This window comes from Hippocampus guttulatus, chromosome 12 (assembly GCF_054856545.1).
Source record: "Hippocampus guttulatus isolate MCC_2025c chromosome 12, RoL_Hgut_1.0, whole genome shotgun sequence".
Classification (NCBI taxonomy): Eukaryota; Metazoa; Chordata; class Actinopteri; order Syngnathiformes; family Syngnathidae; genus Hippocampus; species Hippocampus guttulatus.
Window position 1 is genome coordinate 13,328,770 of NC_141272.1, and position 18,104 is coordinate 13,346,873.

The 18,104-nt window shown below is 41.0% G+C and overlaps 1 protein-coding gene across 3 annotated transcripts in view; it reads right to left on the reverse strand.

The window, feature by feature from the left end:
- The window catches only part of cadm1b (cell adhesion molecule 1b), a 179,071-nt gene extending 163,953 nt beyond the window's left edge, over positions 1-15,118 (reverse strand). For 2 of the 3 annotated variants that reach the window (XM_086125021.1, XM_086125019.1), the window contains exon 1: positions 14,983-15,087. In XM_086125021.1, coding sequence (XP_085981147.1) covers positions 14,983-15,058 — 76 coding nt within the window. In that variant the 5' untranslated portion in view covers positions 15,059-15,087. Of the gene's footprint in view, positions 1-14,982 lie in introns of all 3 variants that reach the window. The other variant, XM_086125020.1, reaches the window with a different exon arrangement.
- Positions 15,119-18,104: the final 2,986 nt, after the last annotated feature.

The following is an 18,104-nucleotide window of genomic DNA, read 5'->3' on the forward strand; positions in this document are numbered from 1 at the left end:
TCAAACTAAAATCAAGCCTCATGCTGAGTCAAAAGCCAAAGAATAAAAATAAGTTTGAAGACGAGTTTTAAAGATGGGCAGCGCGAGAGGGCTTGCCGAACGTTTAGCGGGAGTTCGTTGCAAAGACCGGGACCAGCAACGGAAAAGGTTCGTCCCCTCTGAGCCTTTGCTTCCTCCTCTAATGGTTTATACAACCCCAATAGGGTTCTGAGGTTAGCAGGCTTGGGGCAATTTGTGGAGCCCACAGATCAAAGCATCCATCCATCCATTTTCCGAACCGCTTAATCCTCACTAGGGTCGCGGGGGGTGCTGGAGCCCATCCCAGCCGTCTTCGGGCAGTAGGCGGGGGACACCCTGAGTCGGTTGTCAGCCAATCGCAGGGCCAGATCAAAGCAAACATGGTGATACAGCATTTAGCTGTTATGCTGCATGCAACGAGAATACGCTGCCAACAGAACTTAAGTGAGCCCCAAGTTTTCAAATCCAGGTTAAAAACGAGTTTTTTTTCCCATATAGCTATAATTTGGGTCTTTCAGAGTATTCCTCGAATTAATGTGTTCTTTTAGTTAACGACTTGTCATTTCTCCACTTTGCTTTCAAATGCCTTACATTTTTTGTGTCTTACATTTGCATTTAAATGTTGAATTTTGCCTTAAAATGTTGCCTTTAAATGTTGTTTCTGTAACGACAGTAATGTGCCGTACCTTGCGTCTGAAATGTGCTGTATAAATAAAGTTGCAATGCCAGAATGGTATTTACAGTCCACAGCGTATAGTACCGCATTGATTCATGTCTGGTTACAACAGACCGGTGCTCTCTATCTGCCGAGTCTCACTCCCTGATGTTGTAAACACATACGTCGATATAAATATATATATTTTTCGACATGGACGGACGATGAACTGATCGATAATATTCCCCTTATGGATGAAACATGACATGTTTTGAGTTCACTGGTTGATGGTTCAGGAGTGTCTTGTTAGATTCAAAACACAGGGCCATTTGAGAGTCAGCACATCATGTTTCCTCCCAAATACATTTAGCTGTCATCCGCGATGTAAACAATGTGACTTTGACTTTCCCCCTTCCATTAGCTCTATTGCCTCTCGTGTGTGTGTGTGTGTGCGTGTGTGTGTGTGTGTGTGCGCGCACGCAATGACTCAAGTATGAGAAATAATCAATAGGCTCCCGGTCGGCCTCGTTGTGCTTGGTCTGCACACTCCCGATCAGGCTGACAAAGATGGATTGGAGCGCCACGTCCAAAAGTAATTAAGATGGTCTGTCGTCATGCGGATGAAATCAGGAGCATGACGTCCCCGAGCCAGGCAGCACAAAACCTGTTTCAGGGGGGGATATTATGGGAAAGTCACTTTTTAATGGTTTGTAACGGGGGTGGCTTCGTTTCTGATTGGGATTGTGTTACCTACAGCGGTGTCATAACCGGGTTTTTTAGGGGGGGGCTTTTTTATCCAAGTCTGAGCACACCAGTGAATTCTGGGAATTTTTGAAGTTGAATTTTTTTTCCATGGGAAACGGGAATAAACCTTGAATCCACAAAACTGAAGGTTGTTGCTTTAGTAGGGAGCTTAAATATACTTAATGGACATTGATTTTAGCATAATTCTGACTCAAACAAACAAATGTAAAAGAAACTTTCCACCCCTTTGAAACCCTATGCAGTATCGTGTCCCCACTCCCCCCCCCCCATCCCCCAGAAATAAAAATATGCAGATCCCTGGAGACGGTCACAGCTTCTCAGTGAACACCAGTACCAATACTGTTTGTTTGGCCGCACAGAATGTAGAATATATGCCAGTGAGTATTGTTATATGATGTGTTTACATGTTTTGCTCCATTGTTTGTGCTCAATTATCCTGTTGTCCCATCCATGGTGTTTTGCACTGTTAGTTAGCATTAAGCTAAATGGACTTGACCATGTCAAAGCTATGTGGTCGTTTTAAAGACACAACAGCTCGGATGTCCCAAAAATATATATCAGAAGAATAATCTGAACGACAACTCATATCTTGAAAAGCTTTTTAGTCAGGCCAGTGGTATTTCAACGCATCACTGTAGTTCAGTCTTGGAGTGGCTGCCGTTCAGATTGTGGTTGAATTGTGACATTTCAGTGACGTGATGAAGTGCTGCATCAATGATTGAAAAGCACATCTTTCAGTAGAGGGCAAGCATTGGCTCATTATCTTATGAGAGCACTGACCTCTAAAACTGTCTGGTTTCCACAAGGCCTGAGAAAAAAAATGTTCCACGTCATCATGGCAACATACACCCTCGCATTTTCACAAATCGCAGTAGAGGGTGAGCAGAGCATTGGACATGGATGGACGATTGAGACTCTTGAAGAAGCATGAGGAGAATTTGCAAACTCCACACGTGAAGGCCAGAGTCAAGATTCAAACCCAGAATCTCAGAACTGTGATGCAGATTTGCTAAACACAAGCACGATGTCCTATGGAGGATAAAATACCCATCATGAATGTATATTGACATATGGGAAGCATAAAGAAACCATTAGACATAAGCAAGGACAAAATATTCTGACGACGCACATTGAGAGGTAGCCAAAGGTCTCGCAATTGCTCTTTTTGGTCACTTAATCTTGTTAAGATAAAGATTAAAGGTCATGTGACTGCACGGGAGACAGCTGGCCTCGCATCTTTTTTATCTGCGCAAGTAAGATAAGTTGCACTTGCCATTAATCGTGTCTCGGAGCAATGGAGTCCAATGAGTGCAGTACTTTGGTGTTACCAGCAGAGGCGCTGTTGAGTCAGTCTCAACAAGAAAGGGACACAACACGGTGTCAATTTGAGCTCGAGCAACGCAACAGCACAACTGCTCCACTAAATTTGACACTGCCATAGAAAAAGCAGTTCAGAACTTTTTAAATGGATTCAGACATGAATGCCAATTTTCATTGAATGTGATGTCACGGAAACTTTTACAATTAACCCTCGCTAAATCCTACTTTTTTGCAGGTTGTATTGCAGATATTTTACAGTATACAGAACTAGCAAGTCCAAATTTAGAGATGTACCTTTACCGTCTTACCATACTGGGTTGCAACATGCCAAGCAGCATTGCACGATGTAATGGTAGCGCAAGAAGAAGAGGCAAAGTAGGACCCCAACAAAACACCAGTCATTGACATTACCCTCAGAAAGCAGAGAAAATATTTGGTCGGACCCAATTCCTGAGCAACCTTTGCTTCAGGAAAGGTAATAAAGTTACAGATTATACTTTAGGGCAGAAATATTTAAATCAACAAGCCACCGACAAAGTTTAAACAAGTCTACACAAAGATGGTTGAGAGTTGGACACGAAAGATAATACCAACCAATAATAAACCAACCAAAACCAACAATACCTTCAATTCAAATAAGTCGATGCATTTCAAAGCTGTTTTCTAATCCCAGTTGATGCACTTTGACTTTTCAATGTGAGGACATCACTTTTGGCAAGGGGGTTATCAGCATTTTCTAACATTGCGTCGTATGATCAGTAATGAAAAATCTTTCCAGTCGGCGCCTCACGTAGTAGTTGGTCCGCTAACAACACACAAACAAAAGATTATAGCCGCAATATTGCTTTTACATTATTGCATTTGGAATTTTCTAACCGGAATCATTGCTGGACTTTTTTCAACCCTTGTTCCATTTCTGAGTGGACTGCTCAAATAAAATTTGAGAAACATTCGAGTGCAGGGAGAAGGAGGAGAAAGGAATAGTAATGCGGATGGATGCGGCTATTTTAATGTCTTCGCTGTATTTTGCCACGTCCCGCAGCGTAAGGGAATGACGTTTCTTTCCGTGCGCATACATGCATCGGCAAACAGTACTCCAGCTGGAGAGATGTTAAGGGAAAAAAAACAATACCTATCCCTTGACTTTCAGCCAAGATATAAATCAGGGCCACAAAGTGATTTCCATTTTTATTCTTATCGTAGAGTGACAGTTTCGGCACGTAATGGGAGATGTAAAGGTTTATCTGTGACAGCTAACTTTTTTAAGGAGACCTACTATTCACAGTGAACATAAAACAGCTAACATTAACATAATGGCTCAGCAAATTGGTCTTAAAATAGCAGTTTAACAGATAGTGAATCTTTCTTCAAATGAGAGAGTTTAATGCCCCTCTCACTTAAAAGATTATTGTCAAGTAAAACAGAAAACTTTTTTTTTTAAATTACAATATGCATCGGGTATTTAAAACAACCAAACCTCACCCTAAAGTCTGCTACCTTGATTTTTGCCACATTTACTGCTTGAATTCAATGCACTTTGTGGCGCTCCTTTATGTGTGTGTGTGCCTCTGTCACTAGAAGGCAGTATAGTACACACACACACGCGCGAACACGCGCACACACACACACACACACATCTTTGTTTTGGACAGTGTAAAAATCCATCCATCCATCCATTTTCCGAACCGCTCAATCCTCACTAGGGTCGCGGGGGGTGCTGGAGCCTATCCCAGCTGTCTTCGGGCAGTAGGCGGGGGACACCCTGAATCGGTTGCCAGCCAATCGCAAGGCACACAGAGACAAACAACCATCCACGCTCACATTCACACCTAGGGACAATTTTAGAGAGTTCAACCAGCCCGCCATGCATGTTTTTGGAATGTGAGAGGAAACCGGAGGACCCGGAGAAAACCCACGCAGGCCCGGGGAGAACATGCAAACTCCACACAGGGAGGCCGGAGCTGGAATTGAACCCAGTACCTCTGCACTGTGAAGTCGACGTGCTAACCACTGGACTACCGGGCCGCCCCAGTGTAAAAATAAATAAGTAAATAAAATAACATTTCAAATCAACAAAACTACAGCTTCAAGAAAACCCTCAAAATCAGAAGAGCAGCAGCTTGTAACCCCCAAAAAATTATAATTTGGGGCATTTATAAATCAAAGGCAGTTGACAAAAGATGTACTTGAGTAATCAATTTCAAACTTAATGAGGTAAGAAGTTACTCCAAAGACTCAATTACAGAATTAGTCTCGAAACATGAAAAGGTCAATGATATATCGCAACTATACCATATTTTCTGCACTAAAAAGCACACCCAAAAGCCTTCCATTTTCTTAAAAGCTCACAAGTGCGCCTTAAAAGCCCATGTGCCTTGTGTGTGGTCATTACGGTAATATGTCAACTCCAAAATGGCTCCTTGCTAGAGGCATATTTACAACGCAGAGTTCAAACTTAAGGCGATTGGTTTCGCTGTTGAACACGGAAATAAAGCAGCGGCAAGAGAGTTCAACGTTAACGAGTCAATGTTATAACTTGCTGTTGGTTAAGTGAACTGTGTTGCTGCTTTATTAAATAAGTTTTACTAACATCTGATCGTCACGATATCAATCAGGGTGTAGTGTAGTGTTCTGTTGGCTTTTCCTTGAGCGTAGCTCTATCTAGTGGATGCATTGTAGATTGCGTCTTATAATGCGGTGCGTACAATAAATGAAAAAAATTACAAAATAATTTTAATTACAATATTCAATTCATTGAAGGTGCGCCGCATAATCCAGTACGCATTTTAGTGTGGAAAATACGGTATATCACTTTTGGCATGCACTGACTGATTTTGCTGTTTTTTTGTTTGTTTTTTAATCAGGCTGAGATGTGCCAAAACAAGTCAAACGCCATTACAGTACAGTGGACACATCAGACAGAACCACACTGGCCACACATCATCAAAATGTGATCAAAAGGTAGCAAGATTTGATAATGGAACTCTTTTTCAAAGATAGGCTTCTCCCTCCCGCTCAGTCTCCACACAGTTCAAGTCCAAGAGTCTCAAACGTTGGGCTAAAGGATTTAGAAAAATTATCTAAATTGCATTTTGTCGGTGGGGGGTGGGGTGTTGGGGGTTGTTTTGTGTTTTTATACTCAATATTGCAATTGTGATTTAATATGTGATTCTTTTTCAAGGTCCTCTTCCCATGTATTTTTTTAACAAACACAATTAATAAACTAATCAGATTCTGAATTACAATAAACAGATTCCCGGTATACATAAATGTTTTGGTTTTATAGGTTAGGCTTAGGCTAAAATAAAGGCAGATGAACCATTATTAATATTGAAAGACAGTTAATCTAGTTGTATTAGAGTTGTAAATTTTCAAGAAAATTTGACTTTTTTTTCCCTTTTTTTTTTGAAGCGTTCACTACAACTTCACAAAATCCCACGAAACAAGTCTGGCATTAGCATACTGTCGGTCAGAAAGTCAAAAGCTAGATGACAGGAACAATGCAAAAAATATATATTTGGTTTTATCACTTGAACTTTTCATGTTTCATGAAATAATATCTTAATATGTGGTCTACACTTCTTAAGCACTGAATTTAACTAAGCTATATCCAATACTGTATGGGTATTCCTCTACATTGCCATGTCGATTTGAATTTGATTTAGTGTTCAGCCCGGCTCAAAAGCCATCATTCTAATTAATGCCAAGTGACTGGAACGCAAAGGTTCCGAGGAATTAAGTGATAGCCTGTGCCAGAAACATTTATAACTGTGGGTGGGGGGAAAAAAAAGAAAAAAAGAAAAAGAGGGCGAGACAGCAAGGTCAGAGCGACTCGAACATTCATTTGGACAGAAGCGATGATGCGTATTGGTTTTAGTTGGGTATAAAATAAAGTGGGTAAGAGAGTAAGCAAAGCGTATAATGCTTATAAGAAGCAATAAAGGGACAATAAAAGCGGAATGCAAAACGCAGGAGTGTGAACGATAATTTTCAATAGTCCTAGACATTGGTTAAAACATCAAATCAATCGTGAAAATTTGTCATGATTTAAATAATGTTTCATATCCAGCAAAATAAACCTACCTGGAAGAGTTGGGTATGGTTTTCCAACATAGATATACAGTACATTGGTGCCCCTTGAGATTTGGGTCGAACTCGTTCCACGACCACGCTCTTGAAAACACTTGTACAGTATCTCAAATCATCTTTGCCCATTGAATTAAATGGAAATGCAATTTATCTGTTCCAGCCCCCCACCACCACCACCACCCAAAATAATTGCAGTTTAAAACAGACATGGAGTTCTCTTCTTCTACTACGAGCCCAAGTGACTCAGGAAGAGCCTGCAATATTGATGTCTTTGTCGAGGATAAAGAATATGTGCGTTGAACAATTGTTGTATTATCTGTCTACATGTGTCGATGCTAACCAGTAGCATGTCAGTGGTGTTTTGCATTGTTTGTTAGCTCTGCTCAAGAGAAGCTATGGGGTTATTTTAAATACACAACGTATGATACTCATTGTTAAACTTATTCTGACAGTAAACCTTAACTGGGGGTGACTATACACAAATTGAAGCCTCTGTTTTGAAGAACCGTTCATTATCTGCTTTACTGCTGCTCGTTGTGAAATGATACAGAGATTAATTATGCTCGCAGTCAAAGAAACAAAAAAAAAAAGAAAGAAAGAAAGAAATTGGCGAAACTCTTAAGTCTGACAACAATGACGACTTTCCTGTTTTAGCCAGGACTTTGGCTGTATCTTAAGTGTGTGACAGAAAAAGCACAAAAATATGCAGACAACTGAGAATATGTGAGTTTTTCCAGTGAATAGATGAGGATAAGCTCTACTGAAAATGCCAAAAGGTGAATCTGACCTGATCTGACCTTCTCCAAAAAGGAAGGGCAATTGGCAGCCTGGGGGGCACCTGCCCATGTTGGAATGACCTTGTTCAACAGTTAACCATTTGAGCATTAAAATATATTAAGATATTGTTTTGTCCATTGGTTCAAGAAAAAAATATATATGCCCATATTTTGTTTTTATCTAAGATGGCCTTTTCGTAATACACTTTGTTAAGAGGTGTGTGGTCTTGTCACCTTTAAGTTGCAGTCCTACAAAAGCCCAAAAATTGCATCACTTTCGAATTACGCCCGAGCGCTGACAACCCGTCGTCTAGACGAAGCAGCGACTTCGGCGTGACACAAGTGGCAGCCCGAGATTGAGACGCGCCGAATGTTCCACGTGAACCGCCCATTCGCGCAACCAGAGCGAGTGTGATTGCAGCCTAGACCGCAGCGCCGCAGACTGAAATGCGTCCATCCGGAGAGCGCAGAAATCATTCTTTAAAATAACCGCCCGAGCCGCGAAGCACAATCCAATCTCGTGTTGAAAAAAGTAAAAGGCCAAGATGAGCTTGGTGTCACAACAAAGAGAAAATAGTAGTGTGGGCCGCCTTTAATGGCGGCTTGTGATTGCTCCATCAGCCATACTAATGTGCCCTGTATGTCCCATTCCAAATCCGACGGCGGCATTTCCAGTTTTCCCTCTCGATTGTTAGCGTTGTAGCGAGCGCAGCCAATCGGGTGAGAGCAAGAGGGAAAACAATGCGGTATTGATTCCCGTCCTCCTCATTAACACGACATAGCGATGAATGGAGTTTTGTGTCTCCACCGCTGTTCGGTGGCCCTGTCACCTTCTCTGTTTGTGCTAATTGACTGCTTTCGACATTCCAAACGTAGCATGTTGGAAAGAAATTTCCCAAGGTTTTAACTTTCCCCCGTTCCATTTCATTTGTGTATGGCATGATTCAGAGTTGACTGCGGCACTTGTCGGACGTTGCAGGAAGTAAAAGTGGTTTTACATTCAAGGATTTCTTTTCCTCGCGCCGCACATGTCCATGGAACTCTTTTTTTTTTAACAAGCTGTCAACCTGAAAACGTCATATTTGCTTTGAATGGTGGGAGACCTTTGCAGCCCTGATCAATTCTATTGAATTTCTCCACGCGAGTACGGACACGCTTGTGGTGTAAATCAGTGATTCTCAACCAGTGGGCGGTCATCTGGTGTTCTGTGGGGAATTTTCTTTTTTTACTTAATTGGTGCAAAAATTGTTTATTATACTACCTATGCCAGAAACATATTGTGACAGGCAGAACAAATAAATGCTCTTTTTTTGTTGTTGTTGAAATTGTCAGAGTGAAAAGACAAAGTCAACGTGTTAACAAATGAACAACTATAACCCAAGTCGATAAACTGTCTTCCATATAAATTCATGGTTTGTTTGCTTTTAATCTAACCAAGCCTAACCAATAAAACCACATTTATTTATAATAAATCTGTTTACTGTAGTGCAGATTAATTTATTGCTCATGCTTAGTATACAAAAAAATACAAATAGAGAGAGCCTTGAAAAAAAAAAACAATCAGTCTTCAATTGCAATATTGAAGGAGGGAAAAAAATACTTTTCATCATCAAATCACAGATTACATTGTTCAACAGCTAATTTTAATCAGAGACGGCTTGATGCATCCCCAAATGTATTTTTGAACCTGATTTCAAAAATCTATTTCCCGGTCCGTTTTGTTTGTTTGTTTTTAGATGTTCTCATTTTTTGGTTTTCAGTTTGACGTATAAAAGCTTGTACAATCCAGACTTGAACATATGTTGTAATTTATCGCTATGCCATTTCTTCAGAAACTCCACCAGATATTAGTCTATAACATTCTGTACTTTATATTATTTTTTTCATATCATTATAAATATTATTCTTGTTGTTGTCATTTCTTGATGTTAAGTCCTGTTGCGCTAGAGAAAAAAAAATGAGGGCAGATTCAAAATAAGCACCCCAAAAAAAAAAATTCTAGAAAAGTTTACTTGCATCTCTGATTGAAAAATCTCAACAATCTGTTGACACGTGTTATTTTTCAAAATCATTGAGACCTACTTGGCTTACTAAAAACTGGGAAACACCCAGTGTTAACAGAAGGAAAGCTGAAAGAAGGAAAGGATCACAGCCACGTAAAGTGTGATGAGCACAAGGAAGTGGCCCAAATGACTCCTGACCTAATATCCAGTTACTTTTCTATGTGACGCTCCCTTCCAATAATAAGATTAGTTAGCAGCACATTAAGTTGAGCCATGCATTATCTCGCAATTAGTGGGGAGGGGGCTTATTAAGCCGTTTAATGTAAATTTAATGAGCAATATATTCAATTTCTTTAAATAGAAGAGCGGAGTATTGTTATAAATGATGTACTGGGGTGATCTAATGCACAGGGGCTCACACGCGGGAACCATCAACGGCCCATTAAATTCAGGATTATTATCGTCCTCGCGCACGCTGCTGGAATAAGAGTCTTTGAATTGGAATAAGAGAGTGTGTGAATTAGCCATGTGACGTCCAAAATAAAATGTGTTTTTTTTTTTTAAGTACCGTACATGGTTGCTCTGGTTCTGTGTGGCTTTGTCTACGGCATGACAAATCACTTGCTTTATTTATTTATTTATTTATCTTCAATTAAAGGAGATTATTTTTCATGACTGACGTGTCTGCAAACATGTCTTGTCCCCCCCTTACCGCCGTCTTTCTCTCGCGTCAGGGAAATTAGCCTGGTTTGAGGAGGTGGGTGTGCTCACCACACCTCCACACAGGGAGGCCGGAGCTGGAATTGAACCCGGTACCTCTGCACCGTGAAGTCGACCTGCTAACCACTGGACTACCGGGCCGCCTCTCCACTAATATAAATAACCAAATAAATAAATGAATTGAATGATTCTGAAAAACCTGCCAACTGCCATAATGACAATAAAAACATGGAGTATGTTTTCACTCCTTTGTGTTTCGAACATTGCAGCTCTGCTTATCTTTGACTTTTGAAATGCTAAGAATTTCATTGCTTGAAAAGGGCAGGTCTTCATCTAGTTCTGGGATCAGCATTTTTAAGTGATTGGCTATTAGGTCGCAATCTAGCAACATTTTGCTCACAGACGCTTATTTGAAAATAAGTTTGCTGAATCGCACACTTGATGGGTGGACAAGTACTCCAAATTATTCAGATACATCAGCAATTAAAAACTCAATCTTTCATGGCTGTTTGAAAGACAGGATTGCATGTAGGAGCCGAGCCGTCTTTTAAGTATTCAAACCAGGCTGAAGAATATGTGTTGATTTGCAATTACTGAAAATAAAATCACAGGTCAAAAAAAAAAAAAGAGACAACATTCACCTTTCCATTTCTGCACTTCAGGCAAAATCAGTTCTTTTATGTACATATATACACACACACACATATATCTATATACTGTATATATATATTATTTTTTGGTCAAATGACAGGCAAATGATAAGACCCATTCCGCGTGCGCCCCTTTGACAACAACTCCTGTCACAGTGTGTTCTAATACGAGCTAAGGGCCCCCACCACCACCCCAACAAGTCAATCTGAGTGATCTCAGCCCTTGTATCATCACGGAGGGAGCAGAATAGAGGGACAGACATGACCGATCACTCACTCACGCTGGCAAACTGTTGGCCGTCAGGCAGCGGCGGCGGCGGGCGGCTGACAGGCAGGGGGGTGGAGCGCACTAACTGCATCACCACAATCACAAACCACCACCCACCCCATCCGTAACAACTGTATGTTTCCTTTTATTTCTCTAGGATTAGGATTTATTTCTCTCAGCAGCACCCGCGGGTTTGGTGACAGCTCCACATTGATCCATTTCGCCATCGCTCAGGCATGACAAATGGCGACAAAATGACAATAAGTGGACTACCTTTACCCACAGGAAACCATTGAATACGAAGACCCCCCCCCCCCACCACCACCAACCCTCCCGGGGGGAAGATGTGTCGTGTCGACTCATGATGAGCCCATGATTAGCAATTGTAATCTGGTATTAAGCACTCTTGTGCCCGTATGGGTCGCCCATAATCCAGTGTCAACATCAGTTTGAAGCAGTGGTGGGAAGAACGAGGGTACAAATAACTTTTTTTTTTCCACATACATTTTTGAGCACAAAAGTAGATAGTTAGCTCTAAAACAACATGCAAAATGTACACTAACATGACGGTTTTTCCCCCTTTCTTTGGACTTACAATGGTGCCTTGAGGAAAAAGGAAAAATTAAAACGTTATTTTTTTCCAGAAAAAATAAAAACATTCAAGTAAATTGTACTTTGTAGAAAAAAATACATTGATGGCAATTAATAAAATGTAAAGATTGAAACAGTTTTTGCTACATTTGTTTCACTTCAATTCAATGGACATTGTGATGCTCCTTCTAGTGTGTGCACCGTAACCACCTGGGGGTAGTATAATACCGATGGAGACACACAGGAAAATTATTCAATTGGAGGGCCCCACTGATGAATTGGCTGGCCGATTTTAGCTTTTAAAAAATCTGCCAAAATGGCTTTTTTGTTGTTCTTACAGCCTAATGTGATGCATGCACCCTGACACCACGTTGGTGACCCATGTTGTAGGACAAAATACTGGAATCAAATGTTCTGCCTGTAATTCATATATTTATTAATGAGAGTGTTAAGGGACAAAAACAAGTTCGATTATTCATTATATGTTTGAAATTAATCATATAATTAATCAGTTATTGGATATTACTCTGCCAAATGCTGCAAAAAAAATTTCAGATCAGACGAGCCCACTTTTATTGTCTGTCAAAGCTTTTGCTTGAATAGCTTTGCATTGCTTGAAGGTTATAACACCACGGCATGCTATTTCTTAACATGTCTATGATGTTTTGCATTGTTTGTTAGCATTAAGCGAAATGGACTTAAGGCAAAGGTGTGGTCGTTTTAAACACTCCACGTGCAATTCTTCTGTGTGAAATTGAACCAGTAGTGGCCATAAACAGCTTGAAGGGTGTTTTTGAGAAAAATTGTAGACAACAGTATGTGCCAAACTGCTGCTTGTAAAGTGAGTTGACTGTAGGCACCGACTTCTGTATATACATAGTGTGAGCATTTTAGCCACCTCTGGCTTGAAGGTTGTCTGGTTTTTTTCGTCTGCATCCAGCTGGCGCTGAATGCAATATGAGTCCACCTACTGTGCGACACGATGCATACACAATACATTATTCCCTTTGACAATATGAGGTTCATTAAGTTAACGCCAAGATGGGGAGCGCAGGGTAAGAAAATGCCGAATACGGTTCCACCCCAATTCAATACAATACAATCAACAACTGTGAAATACAAGCTTTACACGCAGCCAGCTGAAGAAAAACAATCGCGGTGAGACAACGGCGACGACGGCTATGCTTGCAGGACATGTCATAAGGAACGGTGCTTTGTCCAACAATGACAACAACAACAACAAAAATGTGCTCAACTGCAAATAGGTGACCCGAGGACCTGAGATTTTAACCTAGAACTGCAGAACTGAACCGCAAACCACTCGTCAAGTGACAATCGATGTCATCAAGTGACAGTGGAGAAATTAAGTAAGAAGTGAGCAGGGCTGGACCAGTACGTAAACATGAACGCAGACGAAAATGCATCAGACATAATGTCTGTTATTAGCAGTTTTATTTTAGATGTCTATTTGGAGAAGGCGTTAATTTACCTTAACTAGCGAGTAACTATATGTCAGAGTATTCAGTTATGCAAACAGTCGCAAAAGACGCCACACGCATATAAATTAAGATTATATTTAATACTGTGCATATAACACACTATAATTCACCCGAGAGACTGGTTTTGGTATTCCTGTTTTGGTTAGCAAAAGAGTATTACATGAACAATGAAATTAATGAAAAGAGATGATGACAGGTAAGAACATTTCTTTTCATGACAGGAAAAATGAGACATTTATTCTTCTGGGCGATGCCTCATGTTTCAGACTCCGCTAAAATAGTCAAAGATCCATGTAAGGTTAGACTACTTTTAATATTACACGCGAAAGTCAACATTGCTTGGGCTTCAGTGCTGCTGTTTTGGCAAGCAAATGAGTTCAAACGGGCTCAGCAATGTACTCTTGAATGTCCGTGTGTGAACAATTGCATCAAAGAACAATGACGTTAAAGACCGTGTTGGTACCGAACATAAGCTCAGAATGAATTTGAATTTGTCGGAGACTGTTTGCTTGTTTGGGTGCTGCTGTTTGGATGAGCAACATGTTCAAAATATGCTCAGCCTTTACATCTTGATGTGTGTCAATAACAGTTTCTGAACTAGGGATGACTTACTAAAAACACCCCCTTGCTTCATTTGGGCAAGCGCTGGGATGTCATAGATAGTGCTTTGAGGCGATGCCTCAAATATATATATATGGCCGTTTTAACAAAAAAACAACAACAACAGAAAAAAGAGAGCACACTGTCTTAATGTGTTTGATCGCGTGCACGTTTACCACACATGCACACGTTTTCCCGTGCCCGTGCGAACCTGTTGATGCGTTCACCGCACCTTTTCCAGCCAAAGAAGCCCCCCCACACACACATACATACCATTCCATTTAAAAATGTACATGCTTGCCACATTTGCACCAGCAAGGAAGTGAAAACAGCAGCAACAACAACAACACCAAACACACCGCTGTGTCGGATCGAACCCAGCAGCACGCTGACATTTTACCCGCAACACATGCGGCACCAGTATCAGCAGGGATATCTCACACACATGCTCACACAACACTGAGACGCATGCAACTCTGTTGCAGGGAAACGACCAAAACAGCCTGTCAAAGTGCACACACCGATTCATGCATTCGTGCACAGACATGTCCGTTAAACACACACAATTTGTGGAGGACACGGCGAGTGGAAACACAGCTGCAATGCGTGTTTTCCCGCCTGCGTGCACAGTTAAAGACAGTATTGTTGCTGGATATTCCAGGACGTTCAACTTGATTCAAACTGCGCTACTTTCTTGCTGCACCGACAATTGTGCGCTACTTTCCCCACATTTATGTGACACAACATCAAGTCGTAAACGACTGACAGCACACATAAAACCAACGCCGAATTGACGGCCTGGATACAGTACGAATAGTGACAGTCGCAATTCCTCCGTCGTGGACTCCAATCACGGCGTGGAAGGGTGCAAACAAGAAAGACGCCAAAATGACAGAGGGCTCTCGTGCGCCATCGCTGCGCGCGAACAACTTCTCCCAACATCCCCCCTTTGCGCTCTTCCAAAGCTCCACCAGACACCCTTTTTTGAAGAGACTGTGTCGCGCAATTACAAATGCAGTATGACTTACCTTTGTGGAAGAAGGCCATTGAAATCACGACAAGGGAGAAGGAGAGAGCGAGAGATCCGCTTGCCGTGCTCGCCATGTTGGACACCTGCTGGAGAGTGGCGGCGTTGGATCACCTAGAGAGGGCCATGGGATGGAAATGTGCACCCACTAGGAGAAGAGAGGGAGGGGAGAGAGGAGGGGACGGGCAGAGGAGGGATCAAACGTTGAGTGTGCTATCATCAAGTATTCTGCATTATGTTGCAAATGGAAGCAGGACTCTGCATGCATTGCTCACTTTTACACACTATATATTGTATGAAAAGCAAAATTCTTCTTGGGTCAATGTGATCCACTACATAATGTTTATTTGTTAGTACTGGAATATCCCAGAAAGTTCACATTTTATACTTCTTAAATGTATTTTAATTTTGTAAAGTCTTGTGCATCCATGTGAGACCGATGGATCTAATTGGATTGACAGTAACACTTTTGGAGCAGCACAGGAGTCGACTGCTTAGCAAATCCGCCTCACAGTGAGAGAGGTCCGGCGTTTGATTCTGGACGTTCCTGCGTGGAGTTTGCATTTTCTACTGATACCCACGTGGGGTTTCTCCGCGTACCCCGTTTTCCTCCCACACACCAAAAACATGCATGTGAGGTTGAATGGGCAATTTAAATTGTCCTTCGGTGTGATCGTGAGCGCGAATGGTTGTTTGTCCATGTGTGCCCTGCGATTGGCTGGCAACCAGTTCAGGGTACCGGTATACTCCGCCTACTCCCTGAAGACGGCTGGGAGAGGCTCCAGCACATGCATGACCTTCGTGAGCATAAGTGGCTCAGATCATGGACGGATGTAAAATTGTTGCCCTCAAAATTTAAACGTATAAAATAGACACTTTTGGACTGAAAAAGCTGCCCATACAAAGTTCATTTTTATAATTATGCAAGACAAGGCAGCCTTGCAGCACATACTGTGTATATATATATATATATATATATATATATATATATATATATATTATATACACACAGTATATATATATACATGTATGCACACACACACAGATACACAGTACATATATTACCTATATGGATATACACACATATACTGTGCAAACTATATACTGTATATAAATATACATGCATATATATACTGTACCTACATTATACAGGCTACATAGATACTGTACATATATGCCCATTAATACTGACAGATAATTCTCCTATGCAACCCAAATTTTCAAAGGTCTTTGAAACATCTCTGAATATGATTCAGTGGGGCTCTACATGCACAATAATGAATGTGCTATTGTCATAGCAAAACCTCCATGACAGTGTCACTCAAAAGTGAGCATGAGTATCAAAAATATTTGCATTGATTGTCATTACATTGCAGAAGTGTTCCGAACAAAGTGACTGGTGGCTATATAGTTATAGACAAAGTGAAGCAAGAAGTGAAATGTGAACATGGAAATATGGAAAGAAAGAAATTATGATGTTTGCATGGCCCCAATCATGTTTAATGTTACTACAGACTGCCTCCTGTCCTTTACTGGAGTATTGCATTGAAGAAATGTACCTCATTGGTGTAATTCTACTTTAAAGCAGAGGCCTGGATCGCAGCGGATATTCATGTATGTAGGATTGCAACAAACTCAAAGAATAATTAACACAATGTGTCTTCTTTTCATAAAAGTTAGCACGCTGGCAATTGGAAATGTTAGGGGAGCGTGACGATCTCAACCCATCCAAACGCCACAAAAGGCCGCTAATTGCGCAATCTATTCGGCAGGCCCGTCGTGTCAGTCCTCATTCCATGGATGAGCAGATAGTATTTACAAGTTCACTGCTCGCTCGCTCTCTTCCCTCTTGCTCTCTCTCTTCATACAGATTGAATTGCGCACATCAAATTTATTTTAGATGTTATTATCTGTGACACCTTGCCAGTTGCCGGTTCTGCCTGCCACTCAGACACTCAATGTCTCCACAAGGTGTTTTCAACATGACATGCACGCACACAGCCAAAAGTTGCAAAAGTACTCACACTTTATGTTTGAGTAGAAGTCTAGAAAAAAATGGTAAAAAGAGTAAACGTTCAGGTAAAAGTGAAGGACTGATTCAACTCCTCTTCTGAAAGATCAGTTGTGAATTAATTTGAGAAAATCCCAATCGAAATATTTTTATGTCACAAATAATTCAACAAAATACATTAAATAAAGCGTGAAAAAATTATTTCTATTTTGTAAATTTGACAAAGTAATCACTTTCCCGAAGTGAGATCCTGACGAGTGACAAACCCGGAAGTGTGACGTCACTTTAAAACAACAATAGCGGGGCTCTCTACTGAAAGTATACAAAGCCAGTCAGAAATTGATTCAGGAAGTGATGTTTTAAACTTATCTGGGGGATCCTGGTGTTTGAAGAGTTGGGAGGAAAAGGACGTTGTTGACAAGATGTACGTTGGACCGTACATGTACGAGCCAGATGCTCAGGATGCGGAAAATGTTGGGCCTGAACGGCCGGACATGGAGTGGAGACGAGACCCATCGGGATTGGAAGAACCGTTAAAACTATGTCGGCTACAGTTATTAGCCTAGCATTAACATTTGAAATTCAATGCTGTGCCGTGCTGTAAATTGCGCACGATGGGATGACCTACTCAGTCCATGTAATCAATCCCGCTTGCACCGAGAACACACGTCATCGTGGCTTGGTGTCCGACATTGTCATTGCTAAAGTAGTTGTGTTGCATTGTCGGCCACTCCGCACAATATATCGGCACCATTTTTAGTTGCAAACCATGACAGCGGATTCCATCCATGCACTCATATGGTTTGAGTGTTTTCGTACAGGATTACATCCATGAACACGTATAGTAGTTTGAATCAAATGTTTTCATAAACAACAGACAGTTATTCATTGATTAGCACGCCTACTTTTTTTTTTTTTTTTTTGCAAATGCGGTTGAGAAAAAGATCTTCTCAGTGCTTGAAACAAAGAATGCTCGTAGACACCGATATGAAATTCATTGGCTTTGCGAGAACAAAACTGTACAGTTCCAAATTTCTGGTCCATATACAGTATATGTGCTCTATTATTTTCTTTTGGCCACTGAAACAACTGTTTGCCTGAATGTGAACAGT